Consider the following 23963-nt stretch of genomic DNA (forward strand, 5'->3'; position numbering starts at 1 on the left):
CATTCTCTAAATGTTAATATGCCAGTATGCATGTCGTTCATGTATTATCAATTATTAATTAGGGTCTGTACAGACATCTTTATGAAGTTTGGAAGCGAAAGATTTCAGTTATTGAAATGTTTTTCAAATAAGTGAAACATTAAAATATGAAAATAATAATATATTCATTCGATACATTAATGTGTCATTCGTCCAATTTCTTTTATCTGTTCGATATAATTACGTTATTCACATTAAATTTCGCTTTACATGTTATATAGGTTTGAGAGATATTAAAAATGAAACATCGAATGAAAAATTATATTTCTTTTAATAGAATATTTAATACGTTTAGAGTTTTATTTCGTTTTGAATATAAAAGACTAAAGTTTAATCTATTATTGCTTTTTATAGAAAAATTACTCTCATAGACAAAGCCTATTAATTATCACTCGAAGAGTTTCTTTTCATTCAACAGAGTATTTGATCATTTTTGAATTGATGTATTATATAATATGAACCACGTGTAATAAATTCTGACGAAAAAGAAACAATTTTTCGTCCGAACATTCGATTCTTATCGCACCTGAAATCTATTTATCATAGTAAAGAATGGGTAGGAAGTTTTTGTGAATAAAACGAAATTTCAAGCAAAAAATGTAATTGTCACACGTACCGAGAAAATGAAAGGAATTATACAAATGACACATTAATATGTCTAATGAATAATTATTATTTCTCATATTTTAAAGCCTCATTTATTTGAGAAACGTTTCAATGACCACTTTTACTTTGAAACTCGATAAAAGTATCTTTATATATGTTAATTAATAATTGATAAATTGTGAACAACATATTGGAACTGCGTGAAAATATTTGAAAATATTTATTGATATCTTGAGCCTTTACAATTTTCTTTAATCTTAACTTCTGTTAATTATAATTATTAGCGAGTTACATACAGGTAAGAGTAAAAATAGTTATTAACAATATCTATTATGTAAATAGTGAAAGTTTTTGTAAACTATTTTTTCAAACTGAGAGTGATCACTACTGATGAGCATTGATTACTATACTCCAATTTTAAAGTCTATTGGTTTTCCTCTGTTGATTTTCTTTGATTGTTTGATTGTGCATTAACTACATTTAACCACAGTTATTGGTTTCATTTTTTTATTCTTACGAATGTTTCCTTACTTCATAGCTAGGCATTAATATATATAACAAGGAAGAGAATTTATCATAAAATAATAATGTGTTATGTTTACTTAGTTACATGTATTTTCTCATCATTCTTTGAATTTTTATCAATCTTAAGGTAGATCCAACATCTAACTAAGATGTGTACTTTTTTATTTCATTACTTTTTAAATTTCAATCAATCCTTAGTTTGTTGAATCATTGTATAAAAATGATTAATTATAATATATTTTATTTAATTGTACTCTTTTTATTTGTGTCTTATTGCTTATTATTCCAATATTTAATACCTTAGCTAAGTATAACATGAAATGAAATACTTTGCTTAATTAATTCACCTTTATGAATTTAGTTTCCTTAGTTACACATTTTCTCGAACTAAGAGAATTTTTCCCTCTCTGAAAGTGTAATTGAGTCAATATTTGTTCATCCTTTAGTCAAGTGTCAGATTAAAGGGATATAGCAAAAGAAAGGGAATCTTGTAGTGCCTGCCCAGCAAAAGTAGATAAGTAAGTTTAAATATATTTAATTTTATGCGTAAGGTTTGTTTTAGGTTTATCGCAAAGACGTTGAGTAAAGATATTGCCGCAAGATCTTTAGTTTCAAGCTTTGTGCAAGTTAGTTTTAAAGCTTTCGTGTATGAATATGTGTATCCACTTTGTCAAGCATTTATCGAATGAGTATCTTCTTCTTGCTCGTTCGCTCATTTCTCACTTCAGTCCCCACTGAATTGCATAAGCAAGTGACAGACTGTGTAGCTGGACCAAACGGTCAGTTGGTATCCTTTGGTGCGACTGAATCAAGGAAAAGATAATACATTATAGTATTATCTTTCTACGTGTTAGGAAAATTGTAGGTGAATACAAATTCTAAAATTAAACACGAAAGTTAGTTTAATTTCAATCCCTGATGTTGCATTATTTTTATCGAATAATGTTTTACTTATTTAAAGTTACTCGAATTTAATTTTACTTATTTAAATAAAAATTCTATAGAAAAGGAGGGTGGCCAATTGATATTATTTGGCACATAATTACTAATTGTATGGTGAAAGTAGCAACGGGACTAAAAATCAAATGGTTCTTTCTTTATGGAAATCAATATTTTATTTACGCTGCTTTTGTAATTAGAACAAAATAAAATTTAATATAAGCCAATGTTAATCGTTTACTTTTATCTGTCGATAAGTTATTACTTTTCTGGCGTTATTGGTAATAATTCATTGCATCTAATTATGTAAAATTCCTCTCTGTTCAAGTTTGATATTTCCACTTTACAATTGTATTACCAGTGTAATTATTCATTACATAGCAAATAATATGAGCGAATATGCAACGATATTTCTCGCATGGTTTGTACATGTTTTAAAGATTTCTGTAATGAGAAATATTTTGACACACAAATTGATAGGGAAACTTCACACATAGTCTATTCTTTTGATCAACGCGTTGACCTTTAGTGTGTTTACTACTTTACATTTACTACATCAAATTGATTGAAAAATAAATTAGACGTCAAATTTTCCCGTGTATTTCCATGCCAATTAATGCTTTCATTGTGAAAAATAAAAGTAACGTGCATATTTATAAAATAGAACTACGGAACCAGAATAAAAATAAACAAGATCGCATATATAATATAATATAACATACGATTTATTGTACAGTAACAATCGTTCGTTTATATACACATCTACGAGTTCAGCGCTGGACGATCTCTCCTTCTCTACGTTTGGTCCGCTTCTATGCGAAGAGCTGTCTGGTTACACGAATTACAAGAATCCACTTGGTTTCGCAAACTTCCGGTCCTACGCGAGCTTCTCTCTCACACACCTCCTTAACTCTGGAAACTAATCTACGGTGACAGCGGTACAAGAGTCTGTACAATATTTACACGCAGAGTTCGACGCGATTCGCGCGCCATTCTCGCCGAGAACGATCGTTTTATTTCACAAGTAGAGATCAAATATTGTCTTCTTAGACCTAGTTGCGGTACATAGTTCGGGAAACCACTCCGCGGAGGCTTTCTGAACAAAAATTGAACCCGAAGTTTCTGTACAGTACGGAGAGATTGTCTGAATGGTTGCGTTGGGCTCGCTTCGATAGGCAATTGAAAGGAATGCAATTAAAAGAAGATGCATCTCTCGATTGCAAGTACAGAGGTTCCTGTTTTCAAGAAACAAAATCGGCGTGGTCGTTCGAAAACGGGTTAGGTGGTTATTTTGATATCGGAACCGGGATCAATAAGGATTCAAGTAGGCGAATCGATCCTGTCTTGTGAGTATAAACAGTGAGCGGGAACGATTCTAGCTCTTAATTCCGGGGTAAACGTTCGGACTTGAAAGCGGGAATCGCTGTACATTTGTTTGAACTTCTCAAACGTTTTGCAATCTTCTCGCAGCGCTCATCCGGAGCTTCAAAAGTTCTGGTTCATCTGTCAATTTATCCTTAGAATTAATCCACTCGTGAACAATGACGTAACGATAACAATAGATTACTCGGCCCCTAACAACGAGGCTGAAATATTTCTCAACTTTTGTTTCTTTCCATTAACAAGGGGAGTCTCTGACTAAACGTTTGAAAGATTTGGCTTCGAATTCTAGAGGCTTACATGTAAATTACAGAACGTTAGGAATAACTTAACAATTAACCCTTAAATACATAGTTCTCTCTCGAGTGTTTTTAAATCAAATTTTAAAGAATCATTTTACGCATTGCAATAAGTAGATACGAAACAACCTAGCACGTAGCGTCTGTATAAACGAAAAATAAATATCTCAGAGTTCTGCAACTACGTGCATATAAATGTTAAATTTGGATACTTCAATCGCCGCAATTAATATCCATATTGATAGTAACTCAATGTAATTTTAAGCCTCTTGCTCCTCGCGACGAAACTATCGATATTGACGAATTATTAATTAATCACGAGAGCGTACAAGTTTCTCAATTGTCTCTTTTGTGTAAATTTGAGGCCACTGTAAGAGCAAGCTCCTGTTAACCAATCCTGTGACAGAGGGTTGGGTCCACTCCCCTTGTTAGAACTAAACGTAATCCTGTGACTCATTTCCTCGCAACGTAAAAGGTTAAAGACATTCGTATCTCGACGGACCAACGTTCAGCGTTGAAACGCAATGAAAGAACACCGATATTTTCACAAAATGTTTCAGAGTTCAGTGTCCTCTCTGATGACTAACTGTCTGTCAGCAATCCGGTCAGATCGGACGTCTGGGTTCTCGTTTCCGACGTTTCACCAGGTGTGTCGGGTGTGTCGGGAACCACCAGTGGTTCGGTCTGGTAGCTGTCGTCGCCTCTGCAAGGATTGACGATCGTCTTCGACGTGCTGCACAGCTTCTCCACCTGGACGCTTCTCCTCCACGCTGCGACACGCATCGATTCGCTGTTGTTTGATTTTCTCCGAGTCGGGGAGGAACTTGCACCGCGATTTCCGAGAAACAACAGAGAGATACGTCTCCAACCGTCGATCTCTTTCCTCGAATCCTCTGGTTTTCGCCCCTGGAGGTTCTCCTGGCCACCGTCTTTCATCGTTTCCTCGTTGTTAGCTTTGCACTGTTTCTTGTTCGAAGATCGTTCCTCGGGACCTGGACGAGTCGAAGCTCTCCCCAGGAGGTGGGAAATACCATCGAGGAACGTGTTGCTCCTCGTGGAGGCTTCTTTCTTCCGGCGTGGGGACGCGATGCTCTTCATCGTCTCGACGATCCTCTTTTTCAGCCGCGATATGTCCATGGATTGTATCTTCTGCGCGGTAGACCGCTCCCTGGCCGGTTGATCGTTCATATTCAGGGGTTGGAGAGCTGTTTTAGGCCGGTCCTCCGATGTGGGGAGAATCTTCACGCGACGGTTGCGGCGTTTGCGCAGGAGGCGAAGTAACATTATCTGGATAAAGAAGAGAATTGTGTTAGAACGGAATTAGTCATCGTTACACGGTAAAGTTTCCATAGTTGGCGATCGTGCGACGTTATTGTATAAATGGTGGTCGCTATTATTACTCTGTAAGGAGATTTCCTTAGATTTAGTAAATTATTTTCTAATATTTACTCTATTGTCGACACTTGGAGCTTTTACCTTCTGAGAAGACTCTATTGTAATTTTAGATATCTTATTTCCTCTTTATTATTTTTTAAGATATTTTTCTGGCTAGATATCGCTACGTTTGAAGGTGTTTGAGAGTGTTTGTGGGTATTATTGTAATTATAGGTATCTTATTTCCTCTTTATTATTTTTTAAGATATTTTGCTGGCTAGATATCACTACGTTTGAAGGTGTTTGAGAGGTTTGTGGGTGTTTGTGGATGTTTTACAACTTGCCGAGATACTTAGATATATTCGACAACATTCTATTTGCCGCAGATTCAATGAATTGTTGCCCAGTGCATCAATACTATATTTACCAACCAATTAAAATCACTGGTTCCAATTACTTTTACAAAGAGATTCACTTCAAATTCCATAGTATATTTTCCGAAGACGTTATAATTTTTTCTATTCCGTATAATCAATTCTACAAATTCCTTTTTTTTCGCACCCAACGATTTTCCCGACACGCTTACGAGGTGTACGTTAATCTATCGGAATTTGCCGGTAGTTATAGTGTTAAATTTGTACGCTACTAAATCCCAACTAATCCACGGCTTCCAAATTGTATGGAAGTCAGTTGTGTCAGTCACTGATCGTCGACTCGATAATCCGATACGTTGGATATTACCCCCTTTCGAAATGATGTATACACTCTGTCTGTACATTTGACAGTCGTATTGCCACGTCATATTGCCACTGCAGTTTTTGTTCCTCGATAGTTAATTCGTTAACTCGATTAGTGTCAATTTTTTCGGTCGTACGATCGAGTTTCATTTAGCAGTCCTTTCTCAGGATATTGAACGCAAAATTGGAAATTGTCCGTACGTAGGGAATTGTTTTTTTTTATTTTGTCCGATAACCCGGTCAAAGGACACCTTCTTTTTCCAATTACTATTTCTCACGGTTGCAACGCTCTCCGGTGGTCGCGTAATGTTCCCATCGCGACGATATTTTCGAAAACCTTCACGGTTGTATTATCCCGCAGGAAGCTCGCACGGAATACGGTTTACAATATAATTCGTGGCAGCGTCGCGTTACTGTCGCCACTTTAATCCTATCTCCGGATGAATTTCCGGCTGCTTTGGCGGCGTTGCAGGTCGGAAGTTGGCCAAGTTGCATGGAATCGAATTTACAATATATTTCGCGCGACACCTTCCTGCGCTTAATTGCCGTTCACTAACGTTCTCGCGTTTCGGCAGGCATATTTAACCGCGTTGGCTACGAGGCTCGCGTGATTCCCTGCGTTCTCGATTTTATTCGCGCGCGCGAACAAAACGTCGCCATTGAAACATCTCGTAAGCGGAGAATCTACATACGCGACCCCGACAGTTCGAAAATCGGATTGAAAATTCTAGATTTTCTCGTTACCGAGAGATTAACGTCGCTTGTTAACACGGAACGAAGTAATCCTAACACAGAATCCTAATACAGAAGTCGTGACAATTTAATTTTAACCTCAAAATTAATATACAGAAATTGCTCGTTATTTATCGATTCGATTAAAAGAAATGTTTTCTAAAAAATGCATTACATTCGAGATAACACATTGAATTTTTAATTCTTCGCGCCTTTTCAATTCTTCGTGTCTTACATTTTTTAAAATATCAAGGTGATCTTGAGTTAACCTAAAAGTGTAGAATATCGTTTAAAAAAGTCAGCACCACCTTGATATAGTTGAAAACACGAGTTTTTAGTTCTCGGTCAGTTCCTGACATCCGTTCCATAAAAATTGTGCTCCCTATGCGACAAGGACACGAAAGCCACACTGTATTTCGAGGATCGAGGTATTCACCTCGTCATCGTTTCAAGTGTTTGGTTATTAACAATTGGACCGTATTCAGGAGTCGTTGACTGTCAAAGTCCAGCGCTCGTGAACAGTAACTGAGTAATTTCGTTGCATTAAAACGTTTGTCCACGCATTTCGAAAACCGAGCGACAGAATATTAAGGATTTAGGTTAGGAAGTGCTGACACGCTCGTATGGTCCACGGGTGTACAGTACCTACCGATTACTATTTAATCCGATCAACGTCGAATTTTCTGGATGACGAAATACTGGAATCGGTATGACACAAAATCCATCGTACGAATGGCTGATAATAACGTTCGATGCGCGACCGATTAAACGTATTTAACTCGGTAGAAAAGTATAACTGGACCGAGCAGTTTAAATGTCACATTAATTTCTTGACGAGCCCGACACATTATTTGGAATATTTCTATAAATCGGAGACCGGAGAACGGGTTTCAATTTACCCGGATATTGTGCACGACACGGAGACGGATTATAGTTATAAATCGAACCGACTGATTTATCATTCGATCGCGTTAAATATTAGAGCGCGCGGCATGTTTCGAAGCTTTCACGGGGAAACGAAAAAAAAAAAAAAAACATCGAGCAATTGAATTGTACTTCTCCGTGTAGCGATATACACCCACAATTTTGTTGCGAGCTGGGAAAGCGTGTAACCTGTCAGCAAGGCATGCCCTTTACGCGTTCGCTAAAAACTTTTTCAATTGACAAGACGCGTAATTGGATTTACATGGATATTCGGCATGTCAACAATATTTTTGGAAGCACGCAGGTGCATCGGAGTTGCAAAAATGTACTTTCAACTGGTGTTGGACATGAATCACGGGGGAAGGAAAAGCTATTTGTTTTTACGTCGAAAACCTACCATTAGAAAAACTCGACTCGATGGACCAGTCCGAAACGTTCCACCAAAGAGCGAACGATCTCGAAGTATGATCGAGAAAGGAGAACGATCACGATGCGTTACTCACCGGAGTTAACAGTAGAACGAAGCCAACCAGAGCGACGACGTACCAGTAATCGGTCAGCCATCTTTGGAAACTAGCTAAACTGGCGTCGGACAGCAGGAGTCGCCTCAAAGTTGCCAATGGTCCGCTGGGATCCACCTGAAGTTATTTCACCGTCTTATTATCCATAATTATTCATTATAGTATTCTAAGCGAGCAAATGATGAATACAGATTTCGTATCCTCTACGTTAATCAACAATTCGGTTCATCCAAAGAAGTGAGTCAATTTTTGATATTTCGAATTTTTTATTTTTCAAGATTGAACATTTTACGCGTTCCATTGTATCTATTCCAGTTATAGCCGATGATAATATTTTCCAACTGGTTATTAAAGACTTCTTCGTGCCGAGAGTTTCAGAAACTAGACGTTCAAAATAATTATTCCCATTAATTATATTCAGTCTTTACATCTCTTCTAAAGTTTGCTCGCGAAAGTTTGAAAACGAGACGGGGACTTTGGCGTCCTCTCCGAATAAAAAGAAAAGAGCTCTCGGGATGCAAAGACGGTGCCGGGGTTTGACTAAATAATTAAATTCTCACGGACACCGGGGAAGTATCGAATGCATTCGGTGTCCTGTGAAGCCTGTGAAACGAACGCGTATCCACGGGAGAACTTTACCTCTCGACATCTTTGGAAGACGTCGCAATAGCCGTTGTAATCGTTGCACGGCGTGCCTGGCTTCGACAGCATGTCAGGAATATCATAAGGCGCTGAATTCCAGGCGAAGGATGATCTACAAAGAAACGCGTCCCGTATGACGTCTGGTTTATCCGATCGGTCCCCGAAGTCGAGCCAAGAATTTCTAGCTCGGTATTCGTGAAATTTGTATAAGTGAGAGATTGAAAGATTACTCTTGACAGGAGTTGCCAGTTGTATTAACCCGGGGTTGATCTTTCAATCTCTCTTACCGCTTGGTCGACACAATGTACAGTTCGTGCATCGAGAGTGTACATCTGGCCTCCAACAATGTCTGTGTACTTGGTAGTTGCTCGTTAGGAAGGAGTAGAGACAGCAAAAGTAACAAATACTGTTGCTCAACCTTCAAGTGTAATTATTCGACGCCTGAACAGTACACGATCCTCGAAACTATTGCTCAATAGTCAGATGTAGTCTTTTGACGCGCAGACAGTATATAATCTTCGAAACTATTGCTCAATCTCCAGATGTAATCTTTCGGCGCGAGATCAGTACATAATTCTCGAAACTATCGCTCAACCTCCAGATGTAATCTTTCGATACGCGATCGGTACATAATCGTCGAAACTATCGCTCAATCTCTAGATGTAATCTTTTGATTTGCAATCAGTACATAATCCTCGAAACTATCGCTCAACCTCTATATGTAATTTTTCGGCGTACGATAAGTACATAATCCTCGAAACTATCGCTCAATCTCCAGATGTAATCTTTCGGCGCACGATTAGTATATAATCCACGAAACTATCGCTCAACCTCCATATGTAACCTTTCGGCCCACGATCAGTACACAATCCTCGAAACTATCGCTCAACCTCCAGATGTAATCTTTCGATTCGCGATCAGTACATAGTCCACGAAATTATCGCTCAACGTTCAGAAGTAATCTTTCGGCGCGCGGACAGTACGTGATTCTCAAACTTGAAATCGAGACTGCTCGTAGCTGAAGTCGAAAGAAAAACTGATCCGTGGAAGATCCGGAAGTCCACGAATCGATTTCGTTCGCGTACGCGACTCGATCGAGTTGGACCGTGACGCGAAAGCATCGATCAAACGGAGATTCATAGTTATCGCGCGGTGTAATTTCTTCGCGGGGAACGGGCTCTGCGTTATTTCCGTGGAAACTATTCCGGAGTGAAACGACTGACGCAGACATTCGCGCGCGTAACCGCGTGTATGCACAATGATCGTCCCTCACAGGCACGGTTGATCCTCTCCTGGCAATTTACAACACAGTTCGCAGCTCTTGGTCGGGGGATCCTCGGGCCCGGCGATGCACTGACAGGATTCCAAGCCATAAGCCAAGCAAATGCTGCCGGTGCATTCCTGGAAGCAATGCAAGAGCCCGATAAAGTGTCAGCCTACATGCATAAACCTCTAAATACGAGGTAATTTCCGCGGGCGCCGAAGATAGATAAGCCCAAGACTTGAACCGTTATTCTCTTACGAATCGCGTCTACGCTGTCGTTGTTTGCACGATTCGAGCAGCTTTACGTTGCGCGCCAAAGCTTTCCCGAGCCACTCGAGTAATTTTTAGAATTATGACCCCCGTTACGATCCCAATTGGGCCAACAATCCACGCGCGCCCTTACGCACACTTATCGCCTCCTTGTGAACTAACTCGGCAAGTAGAATAAATTTTTCCAGTGTTATGAAATTAACCGAGATTCAGATAAGTGGTTCGACGATCGATCAAATTTTCAAGTGTCCGAGAATAGTTAGAAAAATCATCCGATCCCGGTCGAAATAATTGATTCGATTCTATCGAGATTCGATACCACGAGTTTCTTAATTATCGAGCACTTGCGGCCCGACGTATTAAATTAGAGGAATTTTCGTCAAACTATAATCATTATTGACGAGCAGTTTCTTCTATTTGTACGCGATCTAAAATCAAATAGCCGAATATAACGTTGAATTCAAGATTGGAGTCAATTTCATCTGCGGACCGATGTGACTCGAGCAATTGATCCGCTCGAAGTTTCTCCGTCCCCATTGTGTTCAAGTACGTATCGCTTGAACAGAATCGATGGTCCATGCTGGAAAAAATTCCCACTACTCGGTGGAATATGAATAAATATCGGTGCGAAATTTGAAATTGATCGATCGGATAGTTTTCTCAAACAAAAATCTCAAAGGTCGTCGAGCAGAGAAAGTAGGATCGATTTAATTGTTTCTCTCGCTCGGAGAAAATAATATTTTCGTTCGTATACGTGTGTATAAATTTTCGTCAATTATCGGTCGAGGGCTCCAGGCTGCGCATAATCGAATTTCACCGTTGACACATCACGTCTCCGTATTGTGTTTCCTCCATCTTTTCACCCCGCGGATGTTCGATCGTGTCGAGAAGAAGGATGTCGGCTCCGCGTTACTCTTGTTTCGCTACATACGGCACGGAAGATTCACTTCAACCCTCGTACGTATTCTCCCCGCGGTTTAGTCTCCGACTCGATCGAGAGCAGTTTCAAGATTTCTTGACAGATGAATACGCTTCCACAAGCTGAAGGGTATTTCGTTTTACTTACGCGTTTCCACGGAACCGGAGCCTTAAATCCAACACCGTCACCCTCCCCACCCCTCCTTCTTGACACGAGTCTCGAGAGGGCGCAGCTGGAGTGAGGGATGAAGAAAAAGGAAAAGGGCGACGCGCGCGCGTAAGAAAATGCCACGCGTACATTTCGAAATCACTCCGCCGAGAATTCTTCGACGAACCGATCGCCTCGTAAGCCGCGCGGGCAAAGCTTCCCTCGTTTCGTTCCAGCGATTCTCCAGTCGGATTTTTCCGCGCGGCGAAATCGACGACTAATGGAAATTTAAGCGCGAAACTTGTCGCGAGTACTATAAAGTGGAATTTCCCAGACGAAGGCGATCGAGTTTCTTTTTTACCCGATTTATCGCGAATAACGACAGTCTGCGTTATCTCGTTCAATTTTTATCTCTAGGCTTAGCAGGAAGGAAAGTGTTGTAACGAAGAAAAAAATTGCAACGAAATTTTTAAACGGAGAAATACGTTTCGAGACTCGCTGAACACGTTTTAGCTATTAAAAAAGTCCATCTTTTGTTCCGAACGTGCGTATATACAGTACGCGTGGGAGAAGATTGCGCGTGGAGTTATGGCGGGTCCTATTCTTTCAGGGGCCATCTCCTCCGGGGCGAAACGAATGTGTGTGCATCTGTACAGTACACGTTTCACGTACAGGGTGATTCTAGAAATAGAGACGAGTTCTAGTTCTTTTGTAAACGAAGATGCAAAACGTTCATGGATGAAATAAGTTGAATCTCCTATCTGGGATTATCTTTCGATGACATAATTTTCTTGTTTGGTGCAACGATGCAACATTTGCACTTAGTTTTTAAATTGAACTATTTTTTTACGTACACATTGTATTATTCTGTGTTAAGGCATATAAATTGAAAACATAATAGTTTACGAGATGTTTCATAGTTTACGTTTGTATTCGATAACTCAATTTTCATATTGCAATTCTATTTATCACAGACGATTACGTAATAATGATGATCGGAGTTACGAGTGTCGGATATACAATGTGATTTATAAAAACTAATTTCATTCGATTCGTGATAGATTTGTATCTTGAGAGGGCTTGTTTCGCAAATTTTGTTTATTAATTGTACTAAATACATTGCTTGAGATATATTGTAAAGAGTTTCACCAATTACGAGAAAGTTGTTATGTACGTTGTGTTTGCAAAGTGCAATCTAAATGGATAGAATGCTGCAGCGATCTATTGTACCGAATATCCTGATCGGTTACAACAATTTTGAACATACTTTTATAAATTGTAATAATAAAGAAAGACATGAAACAGCCGTTTGTTACAAACGATGACATAAAAGTTACAATTAATTGTGGGAATGTAACTGCTACAAAAGCTAAAAATATAATGAAAAATATAAAGAAGCGAGTAATAAAGTATTTAAGTGCATATTGCACCAACCGTGGAACGGTTGAACACCTGCCGGGAAAACCGTAATATTCTATCGTTAAATATGAAATATTTGATAAAGTATTATGTTTTCGATGACCATGTCTTAACATTTTGATATGCAGAATGACAAGAAGAGTCGATTTAGTGTAAAACAAAAAGAAAACGCAAAGTTCAATTTAAAAAACAAGTGCAAGTGCATATTTCCCTAAAAAAAGAAACTGTTGTTAAACGATAGTCTCGAATAGGGGATTTAATTTTTTCCCCCCATGAATTTCTTGAACCGCAGCTTGTCCCAGTTTAGAGAATCACCCAGTATATATATTCGTTATTTTTAAAAAAAATTGCAGAACGTTTTAATCGAATCTTACAAAGAATTAAATTCTGTGTAAAAATGTTCGTAGAACTCTTTTCCATCTTCAATAATAAAGGGGAAAATTAATTAAAATCTTGTTCGTATACATATTTAAATCACCGTACTTTTCGTCGGAAAGTATTCCAACGAATTCGTCGCTGTTAATTTTTTACGCGAAAAAGAGACTCGAAAGACGGGAAATTATCGAGCGTTCGACTTCGCGCGGCCTGTAGGCTGTAAGTACCGGGTCAAATACGTCATCAACTAATTTCTAGCTGCATGCGCACGCTTCCCTTTGACAATAACCAAACGTTTCTGTCCTCTACGCTGCTGTTAGCGCTGTAATTTTGATATCGCGTGCACGGCGTTATGGTTCCAGCTACGATCGCGGAAACGGCAAGCAGAGTCCAATGAATAAGTAACTAGCCAGGCAGCCAGCTTTGTGCGGGGAAATCGTAAATTCGGGCAAGTAATTTCAGCCACCATCGTCAGCTGCGACGATTTCCTAAACTTCGATCGTAAGCTTGACTAAATGGGACATAGAATAGTCGAAGGGACGCGTGCTTCTTCGTTTTGTCCCGGTTCGAGTCTTTATTGCCATACTCCGTGACGCAACGCTCCTGTTTCGCTTTTTTTCCTATCAAGAAACAAAAAACGTTTATCGACGGACGATCGTTAACGCTTAAAGCTGCGCCCTAACTGAACGTCGTACAGCGACAAATCCGTCTGACCGATCGGAAGAAACAAAGGATAAAAAGGGATGTCGATTTTTGTTCAATCGACATCCTTTTTATCTTTTCTTCCCTCTGTTTGGTACGTTTTTCCTTGTTCATTCAATTGGAAACAACTGAAAACAACGAAGACAAACACACGATTGCAAACAGGAGAAATCGTACGTCTGCCCATAGGGACCCTAGGGGGTTCTGTATATGTCTGCCTACGTTGTTTTCAATTAGAAGAACAAACAAAAATGTACCATCGTAATGGGAAAAGTTGCACGTATGCATTGGTTCTTATGCCCCTTAGTGTGTTTTCCTTCGTTAAAGAAGAAAAAAATTACAATTTTAATGGAAAAATCACACACGTGTATCGATCCTTAGAGTACTTAGGAAGCCCTTAGAAGACCCTTAGTATGTTTGTCTTTCTTAAGTTGGGAAAAACTTACGATCACAATGAAAAAAATGGCACGTATGCACTGGTTATTAGGCCCCTTAGTGTGTTTGCATTCGTTGAATAAGAAAAAAGTTACGATTTTAACGGAAAAATCACACATATGTATCGATCCTTGGAGTACTTAAGAAGCCCTTAGAAGACTCCTAGTATGTTTATCTTCCTTAAGTTGGGAAAAACTTACGATCACAATGAAAAAAATGGCACATATGCACTAGTTATTAGGCCCCTTAGTATGTTTGCCTTCGTTAAAGAAGAAAAAAATTACAATTTTAATGGAAAAATCACACATGTGTATCGATCCTTAGAGTACTTAGGAAGCCCTTAGAAGACCCTTAGTATGTTTGTCTTTCTTAAGTTGGGAAAAACTTACGATCACAACGAAAAAAATGGCACATATGCACTGGTTATTAAGCCCCTTAGTGTGTTTTCCTTCGTTAAAGAAGAAAAAAATTACAATTTTAATGGAAAAATCACACATGTGTATCGATCCTTGGAGTACTTAGGAAGCCCTTAGAAGACCCTTAGTTTGTCTTCCTTAAGTTGGGAAAAACTTACGATCACAACGAAAAAAATTGCACGTACACATTGGTTCTTAGAACCCTTAGTACGTTCGCCTTCGTTGAATAAGATAAAATTTCCAATCGCAACGGAAGAGATCGCACGACCGCACAATTCCTTGAAGTTCTTAGGGAGCTCTCGGTACGTCTGTCTTCGTTGTTTTCGATTGGAAGAATACCGAAAACCGTACGGTCGCAATGGAGAAAAATTCCGCGTTTCCATCGCTCCTTATCCTTCCAACGGAGAACAACAAAGACGGACACACGATCGCGCAGACGCTCGTTCGCATCGAGCCTAAGAGTCAACGGACTTAAAATATTCGGCTAAACGCGATGTTCGTCGGGTAGCCAATTTCCATACTGCTCCAATCTAAACACCGGCTTCGTATCAGCGTACCCCAGGCCGCGCAGTATCCCTATTTTGTCTACTCGGTTTCCAACGATAAGGACGTCAATGATCATAAAGATCTGCACGCTGCATGTTTCCCCGATGCCCGCAGAATCTGACAAGCGAATGGATTGACCACTTTTCGTAAACTTCCGCTCGTACATCAACGGTTCGCGTGAAAAGGTGGCCCGCTCGAAGAGACGCGACGAAAGTTTGTCGGTGCGCGGGGCATAAGAAGAGGGGGTGGGGGTGGGGGGTGGGGACAGAGAAACGCGTATACTTACCCCCATGTAGCAGACGAACTCCTCGTTGCATATGGTCTTGTTAGGTTTGCTGATGGATGGCGGACACTGGGGACCGCGACCGTCGCAAAAGCTCGCGTCTCTGCATCCGTTGTCGTCCCTGCACTTATCGCCGTTGCGCAGAGTGCAGCCGGATGTGCAGCAGGGACCCTGGAACAGAACATTGCGAGCAACGGTGTCCGTAGATAACACCGTATACGGTTCAAATGTACTTTCTTCGTTTATTTTTTAGGTTATCGGATTTAGTACTCAGTTTGGTCAAACGGATAGTGCTATCGAAAATTTTGTTTATTTTAACGAGTACCACTTTGGAGATGAAACGATCTGATTCTTTATTTCTACGTTTTCTAACGAGTTTCGAGTTTGAATAACGCTGTAATATATTTATAATTTATCATAGGAGTTTGAATCGAACTTTCTACGTCATTCGAAATGAACTCGAATCGTTGATAAAGGACGGATAAATATATGTACAAAGTTTGTAATTGGTTTCGTTGGATAGTTTTCTCGGGTAAAAAGGATTTTTTAAATCACCGAATTTTCAACGCTCGAAACCAGACAGACCTCTTAAGATACACAACGTGTGATAAAAATTCGAGTGGAGCTCGAAAGAGGAATTTCTTTCCACTATCGTCTTTCGAGCTAAACAACTTCATTTTATCTCTCGGATGTCCTAAAAAAATAAGACAAATGCACCGAGCTACTTGTCTGCGAGCTCACAATGAAATGAATGCGATGAAAGGGAGGCGATAACTATCGGTATTACGTGGTCACGCGAGCAATTTCCCGCCGGCTGATTGCGATTTTATAATTGCCGATACCCGCGGCTTTATCTCATCGAAAATTCATGATTCACGGGTCTTCTGGCACAACGTACGGGGCAGCGGTTTTTTTTTTCATTTTTTTTTTTTATTTTCCAACCCGCAATTCAGTGACTCCCGGTTATCGGCGCTGCTTTGTCGCTCGCTAATTTATTTCACCACGTGTCGATGATAATGCTCTGGCCGCTCTTGTCGGTACGCATACCAGATTGCGTTGGAAGCTATTGTACTGGATTGCGAACAATATCTCGATTTTTCATGCGCTGTTGGTGCTACAAGAGATCTCGTTTTTTCCCTGGAACTCCGGGTCCTGTTGGTTCCCTTTGCACTTTCTTTTGCATTTCTTCTTTGGAACATTCTTCCTTCACATTTATTCCATGGAATTCTTTTCTCGTTCTTTCTTCCCTGGAACATTTTTTCCCTCCTTTTTTTTCCTTTTCGCTGGAGAATTTTTCTTCATATCTCTTCCGTGGAGTAATTTCCACTAAGTAGTTTCTTGAACATTTTTTTCTCCAAATATTTTTTCCTCATTTTTCTTTCCTCCGAACATTTTTCCTTCATTTTTCTTCTTTGGAAGATTTTTTGGATCGCCACGGAACTGTGGCCCGCTTCCCTCCGTTTTTCGTTTTTCTTTCGAATACATTCTTTTTTCTTATTCTCAATTATGCCGCGGTTTCCTACATCCTCAGCGACACCGAAAAAAATTCGTTGAAAGGAAACTGAGTCATAATTCGTGGGATCGAACCTGGTTCTTCGTGGTTGGTAACAATCTACGCTAACCAATTGTGTATTAATTTTTTATTTTTTCTATGAAAGTATTATCAGAGTGTTGCTTTGATCGGTATGTGTGTTTCGCTTTAACGGATCGAATTTATTTATTTAAAGAGTTTAATTTGGATGAATTTCTCGACTAATCGATTCTTGACCCAATATTTGAAGTAACTGTTTAACTTACCTCGCGACAGACTTGTGAATATAGTGCTTCGTGCGTTTCGATGCTGAATGAAGCCTGTAACTATTATATTGGGCAGTGACGCGTGATGTGTACTAGCTTGCACAAATTAACTGACTGCAGTCGATCGGAGAACTGTTAGCAATTCATGCTTAAGCTGAGTAGTTTCGAGCGATAGAATTCAAAAGCATAACAATATTTGCTGCGATTCGAAATCTACAAACGGAGAACGAAATCGTTTCTTTTATTTTTATTACGGTAAACGACGGATCATTTACAATCGAACGTAAATGTTTGCTCGTTGTTTTCGTTTAGTCCCGGCGGAAAAAAGAATTGTTATATTTTTTTTTTCTCTCCGTACACCGATCCGTTTTAAACCGTTCTGGAATATTTTTTCTTTTATTTACAAGCTTCATGGAACTTGTAAAGCTGCGCGATTCATTGAAATGTGCTTAAGCGGAATTAAAAACAAATTCTTTGAGGTACGCTTCAAACAACCACGTATAAAAGCATTTCCCCGTTGTTTATCGTTTTATTTTCTTCGACTCTTATTTATTTCCGTGAATTGTTCGGAACAAACGGAACCAGAAATACGAATCAAAGAAGTCGAGTTTATAGGTTTAAAAGATACAAGAGAAACCAGTCAACGACAACTTGATCGGAATATTTTCGCACGAACCACCTATTTTCACCTACGTGTACAGTATAACCAAATTAAACGAAAGATGATATCGTTCCGTTTAATCTACGATATATATCGACTGTTGCGTTGTACGGTGTGAAAATCATTATTTGTTAAATTTCCTGTCGCTTTCAGGTGTCTTTTACATTTCGAGCATATACAACTCGATGCGTCCATTCTTCTCCGAACCGTAGAAACCATTATCGAACCAATCGTGACATTTCGCACAACTGTCCCAGCAATGTGATATTTCACCAATCGTAAACTTCGTCTATTCTCATCCCCGGTCCAAGTAGCCAATCAACAGCCACGCGAGGCGAGGACAACTCGAGAGACCGGTACGTTTAATTTGATCGAGTGTACGAAAGAAACAGGTTCCCTGGATGAAAATATTTCCATCGGGCTGTGGTCCCGGACAAATTCCATCAGAAGCGATTCGAATAATTCCACGGTTCGTTAACCGCGGCATTTCGCTACATCCGCGGTGGCAATTACTCGAAGAAGGACGGACTTCCGTGATTTCCTGCCATTGTCGAGCTCTCCGCCTTCTTCGTGCAAGGAATTCTTCCTATTGAAGTATTGAAATTCGATAAATTGATTCGTTTCGGCCCGTGTTATTACGTTCCGGGGAATGCGGCGTGGGAGGACGGGAGAGGATGCGGGAGGGGTGAGGGTGAGGGTAAAGGGATTCAGTGCCGTCATAAGGCTGGAGGAGGAAAGCCGCGTCGGTTTCCGTTATTACACCCGGGCCTGTGTCTGTGAAGGCGTGTGCGTCATGCAGATGCGTACAGCGACAGACGTTGGTCCGTCTCTCTGCCCAATTTTAGCGAATATTCTAGCCCCGACAATTAGGAGACTCCACCCGTGTCGTACATTTGGGAACCAAGTTGGTCACACGAGTTGAATTATTGTTGCGCGTCGTAGCTTCGCTCGAACATTTCGATAAACAGGTCGGCTTATCACCGATGTTAAAATCGTGTAAACGAGTGACTCGGTTTTTAAAGATAATTTCTTTTTTTTCTGCGAAAATTGAAATTTTACAGACGTAACTACAATCTTGCAAGAATCTTGCAAATATTATATCTTGCAACATGGATAGAGAAGGTATCGTAATATTGGTGTATCACCTTAGATAAAAGCGTATAAATGATATATTAATATAAAGTATAATTTGTTTTTTAAAAATACTTTTCTCTGTAAGAATCTAAATTTTACAGCCTGGTTCGAATTTTATGAATCGAGAAATTTAAGCGACAGTTATAATATTGCAAAGTGGATGGAATAAATAGACGCTGACAATTAGGAGACTCCACCTGTGTCGTACATTTGGGAACCAAGTTGGTCACACGAGTTGAATTATTGTTGCGCGTCGTAGCTTCGCTCGAACATTTCGATAAACAGGTCGGCTTATCACCCATGTTAAAATCGTGTAAACGAGTGACTCGGTTTTTAAAGATAATTTCTTTTTTTCCTGCGAAAATTGAAATTTTACAGACGTAACTACAATCTTGCAAGAATCTTGCAACATGGATAGAGAAGACATCGTAATATTGGTGTATCACCTTAGATAAAAGCGTATAAATGATATATTAATATAAAGTATAATTTGTTTTTTAAAAATACTTTTCTCTGTAAGAATCTAAATTTTACAGCCAGATTCGAATTTTATGAATCGAGAAATTTAAGCGACAGTTAGAATATTGCAAAGTGGATGGAATAAATAGACGCTGACAATTAGGAGACTCCACCTGTGTCGTACATTTGGGAACCAAGTTGGTCACACGAGTTGAATTATTGTTGCGCGTCGTAGCTCCGCTCGAACATTTCGATAAACAGGTCGGCTTATCACCGATGTTAAAATCGTGTAAACGAGTGACTCGGTTTTTAAAGATAATTTCTTTTTTTCCTGCGAAAATTGAAATTTTACAGACGTAACTACAATCTTGCAAAATGGATAGAGAAGACATCGTAATATTGGCGTATCGTCTTAGATAAAAGCGTATAAATGAGTGATTTGTTTTTTAAAAATACTTTTCTCTGTAAGAATCTAAATTTTACAGCCAGGTTCGAATTTTATGAATCGAGAAATTTAAGCGACAGTTATAATATTGCAAAGTGGATGGAATAAATAGAATGACGTATCGCTGAAGATAAAAGCATATAAATGAGTGTCTTCTTTTTTAAAAATACTTTTCTTCGTAAGAATCGAAATTTTACAGCCAGATTCGAATTTTATGAATCGAGAAATTTAAGCGACAGTTATAATATTGCAAAGTGGATGGAAGAAATAGAATGATGTATGGCTGAAGATAAAAGCATATAAATAAATAATTTATTTTCTAAGAATAAATACTTTTTTCCATAAGAATCGAAATTTTACAGTCAGGTTCACTTTTGCAAATTCTACCAGCAAAGAAATTTAAGCGATAGCCGTGATCTTGCAAAGTGAACGATACAAATAGAATGGTGTATTATTAAATAAGCGTGTAAATAAGTGATATATTTTCTAAAAACAATTTCTTTTTCCGCAAGAATCAAAATTTCGGGGTCAGATACGATCTTGCAAAATTTCCGCGCGTATCCTTGCAAAACGATCGAATACTCGAGAGACCGTTGTTAGCGTGTCTTAGAAATATTCATCGAATTATAAGCTTTCGGATAAGACTAATCGTTGCAAATTAACCGCACGTGCAATTAAGTAGACGCGGGTTTAAACGAAGAGGTCTATAAAGCGATCGCCGAGAAGATTTCCGAAGCGGTTCAAATTGCAACGCGCGCCCTCGATCATTCTCGAACCGCTGCAAGCTCACGGTTCAGCGATATGTCTTATCGCTTCGCGATTAAGAATACACGGAAGCCGGTAACTAAATAAAGGGCAAGTATCTTGACGCATGTGGCGCCGACTCGAGCGTTACGGTAGCCCTAAATCTTCTCGCAATTGCAGCCTCAGGGCCGTTTAGAGATAAGCCTTATCGGGTCAATGATTGAAACCGTTAATCGCTACCTTAGAATGAAGAATGCTTTCTCCTGGCTACGGATAAAAAGGCGCGGCTCGAGTGGAAGTTTCTAATCAAGTGCAAAGTACTCTACGTTAGGAACAATTACAGGGTTCGAGAATACCCTGTAACTTTCGGAAATTTCAATTTGAAAGCTTCTTTCGCGCGCAGGTTATCGAATCTTCGAAAGTAGATTATACCACTACTACTACAAGATTACTTTAAACCGTTTGAGTTTTATTCGAAAAGTAAATCGACCGGTGATGATCGGGACACCGTATATGCGCGTCTACCGATAGGCATCGTTTCCTCGCGCGAGGAGAGTGTGAAGCCTAAACACCAGGATCACCGATAAACGAAATTCATCTATTTAAACCGCTGCCCTCTGAATAAAAATTCATCGATTGTTCCAACCTAGTCGTATGAATCTCTGTCCGTTACCCGCCGCGCACCTTTTGATTATTACGCCGGTTAATACTTCTACGGAAGTATTTCCTTAAAACAGCCACTTTCGCTAAATCGACACATTCTCTACGGAGGTATCGCCTGAGCAGTGAATTTCGCTACTTGTTCAATTATTCTACGAAGGATAAGCTAAGCTATTCTCACTTAAGTATTAGGTGGACCGGAAAGTAATGTCGTTTCTGCGCATGTCACTATTTGATTGTCATTTGTCAGCTCATTGTGTACATTAAAGTCGTAGCAAAGACATTCTGAGGTTATAGTGACTTGTTTAGTTGTAAATTATTAAATTTAAAATTTTTCTTTACAATTTTGGGTGAAATGGCCAACCAAATACCAGAAGAGGTACATATCCGGCATTGCATGCTTTTTGAGTTTCGCAAGGGTAGTAACGCAACAGTTGCTACCAAAAACATTTGCGATGTTTATCCAAATGCATTAGACGTTCGTAAATGCCAAAGGTGGTTTTCCAAGTTCAAATCCGGTAATTTTGATCTTTCCGACTCGTATCGATCAGGAAGACCAACAACGTTAGACAATGACGTGTTAAGTGCGGAAGTGGAAGCAAATCCGTGTCAGACAATCGAGGAATTGTCAAACAGTCTTAACCAACCTTGGTCGACCATCCAAGAACATTTGCAGCAGATTGGGAAAGTAAGCAGAGCAGGTGTTTGGGTCCCGCATAATCTGTCCGAAGAGAACAAGGCTAACCGATCCACCACATGCAACTTATTGCTTCAACGGCACAATACAGAAGCGTTTTTTGATCGCTTGATCACCGGAGATGAAAAGTGGGTTCTTTATGATAATCCAAAACGCAAAAGGCAGTGGCTCTCTCCAAATGAATCGCCACAAAGTACTGCTAAGCCAGGTTTACACCCCAAAAAGGCCCTTTTGTGTGTTTGGTGGAGTATTCGCGGCGTTGTTCATGTTGAAGTGCTGAAACCTGGACAGACTGTGAATGCAGACCTTTACTGTGAACAATTAGATCGTGTAAATAAATCTTTAATTGAAAAGTGGCCAGCGATTGTCAACAGAAAAGGCGTTATTCTGCAACACGATAATGCAAGACCGCACTGCGCAAGACGAACCTTGGCAAAAATTAATGAATTGGGGTGGGAGGTACTGCCTCACCCACCATACTCGCCCGATGTTGCACCATCGGATTTCCATTTATTCCGATCGCTTCAACACTTTCTAAGTGGCAAAAGATTTGCAAATTTGGATGATATTCAAAACGCCATCTCTGTATATTTTGCTCAAAAACCAATTGATTTTTATCGATCCGGCATTGAAAATTTGCACACTAGATGGTAAAAGGTTGTTGATAATGAGGGTGATTATATCATTGATTAAAAATAAAAACTCGTTAAAAATTTATGTGTTTGAATTTAATGTAAGGAAACGACATTATTTTCCGGTCCCCATAATATTTCTATTGCTTACTCCTCACGCGTGTAGTGCGCGAGTGAAAGGAACTATTCTGTTTATATTTTTGTTCGTTGCTCCGATACGGTCCCGTGACAAGAGAGCCCCCGAACGTGTAGAGACCCGCCGTACTTCGGATGCAATTTTCTCGCGCGCGGACTGTAGCTTCTCGGTATTTCTTTCGGCACCTCGGCACTGTATTTTCCTCCCAAATCCCCGAATCGTTCGCCCAAATGGTGTTCTATCATCGAACTGTAGGAAAAACAGCATCGCTCGCGGAATCTCACAACGTTTGTCCTTCTCCCGCTTTGATACGGGGAGTCGCGTCGCAGTGGATCGGCCAGGGAACGAATGCAGCGTCCTGATAAAGCGCACGGGACCGGATTTCCCGCTCACCGGCAACATTCTCCTGGACCGAATGCACTTTTCCATCGGGTTATTTATTTTCTGATATATGCACCGGCCGAGAATACATCCACTTGCATCAGCATCGAATTTCTTCCGTTGCTATCCGTGCCAATTCGTTGAACCGGAAAACGCATCGGACCGGGGAACCTTATTTTCCAAGCATCGGCTGTCGGTCCCACGGGTATCCTTCTATCAGATATTCAAACCGTGGATCGTTCTTATCTGCACGTTAAGCGAAAATCATTCGATTCGCTTAAACGTCCACACTCTACGTCCTTTTCCCCGTCGTACCTCGCTTCCTCTCCCTTCTTCACCCCTCCGACGATCGTCGATTTAATTAAACCTAAAATTATCGCGCGTCGAGACGCCAAGGGAGTAGCTGTTGACGGAAGATGCTGAATTTCTGATAAACCGCCGTTTCCATTGTGCGAAATCGATTCGTGTTTGGGATTTCCTTCCGGAGTTTCGTGAGTTTTGAAACTCGTTCGCGAACACGGTCCCGTCAGGGGAAATCGAACATCGTTTGGCTGGTGTACAGCTTCCCTGGAATCTCTGCTCGGAAATTTTTACAAAATTCCCGGATAAGTGAAATCAAATCGTCTCTTCGACGTTTCAGTTATCCGAGATGGGTGGAGATTTCGTTCCAAGAATTGGCATTTTTTCTGTTTATCTCGCGTTCAAATCGAGCGATGCGTGAAG

At 39.9% G+C, this 23963-nt stretch overlaps 1 protein-coding gene across 1 annotated transcript in view; it reads right to left on the minus strand.

Annotated features, from left to right (window-relative positions):
• Window positions 1–2702: 2702 nt before the first annotated feature.
• LOC143154914 (disintegrin and metalloproteinase domain-containing protein 10) overlaps window positions 2703–23963 on the minus strand; it is a 231630-nt gene continuing 210369 nt past the window's right edge. Inside the window, exons 12-16 of the mRNA XM_076326993.1 lie at window positions 15498–15665; window positions 9992–10119; window positions 8716–8830; window positions 8059–8193; window positions 2703–5075 (exon numbers count right to left, since the gene is read on the minus strand). Coding sequence (XP_076183108.1) covers window positions 4371–5075; window positions 8059–8193; window positions 8716–8830; window positions 9992–10119; window positions 15498–15665 — 1251 coding nt within the window. The 3' untranslated portion in view covers window positions 2703–4370. The remainder of the gene's footprint in view (window positions 5076–8058; window positions 8194–8715; window positions 8831–9991; window positions 10120–15497; window positions 15666–23963) is intronic.

The sequence above is a fragment of the Ptiloglossa arizonensis genome, chromosome 1 (genome assembly GCF_051014685.1).
Source record: "Ptiloglossa arizonensis isolate GNS036 chromosome 1, iyPtiAriz1_principal, whole genome shotgun sequence".
Classification (NCBI taxonomy): Eukaryota; Metazoa; Arthropoda; class Insecta; order Hymenoptera; family Colletidae; genus Ptiloglossa; species Ptiloglossa arizonensis.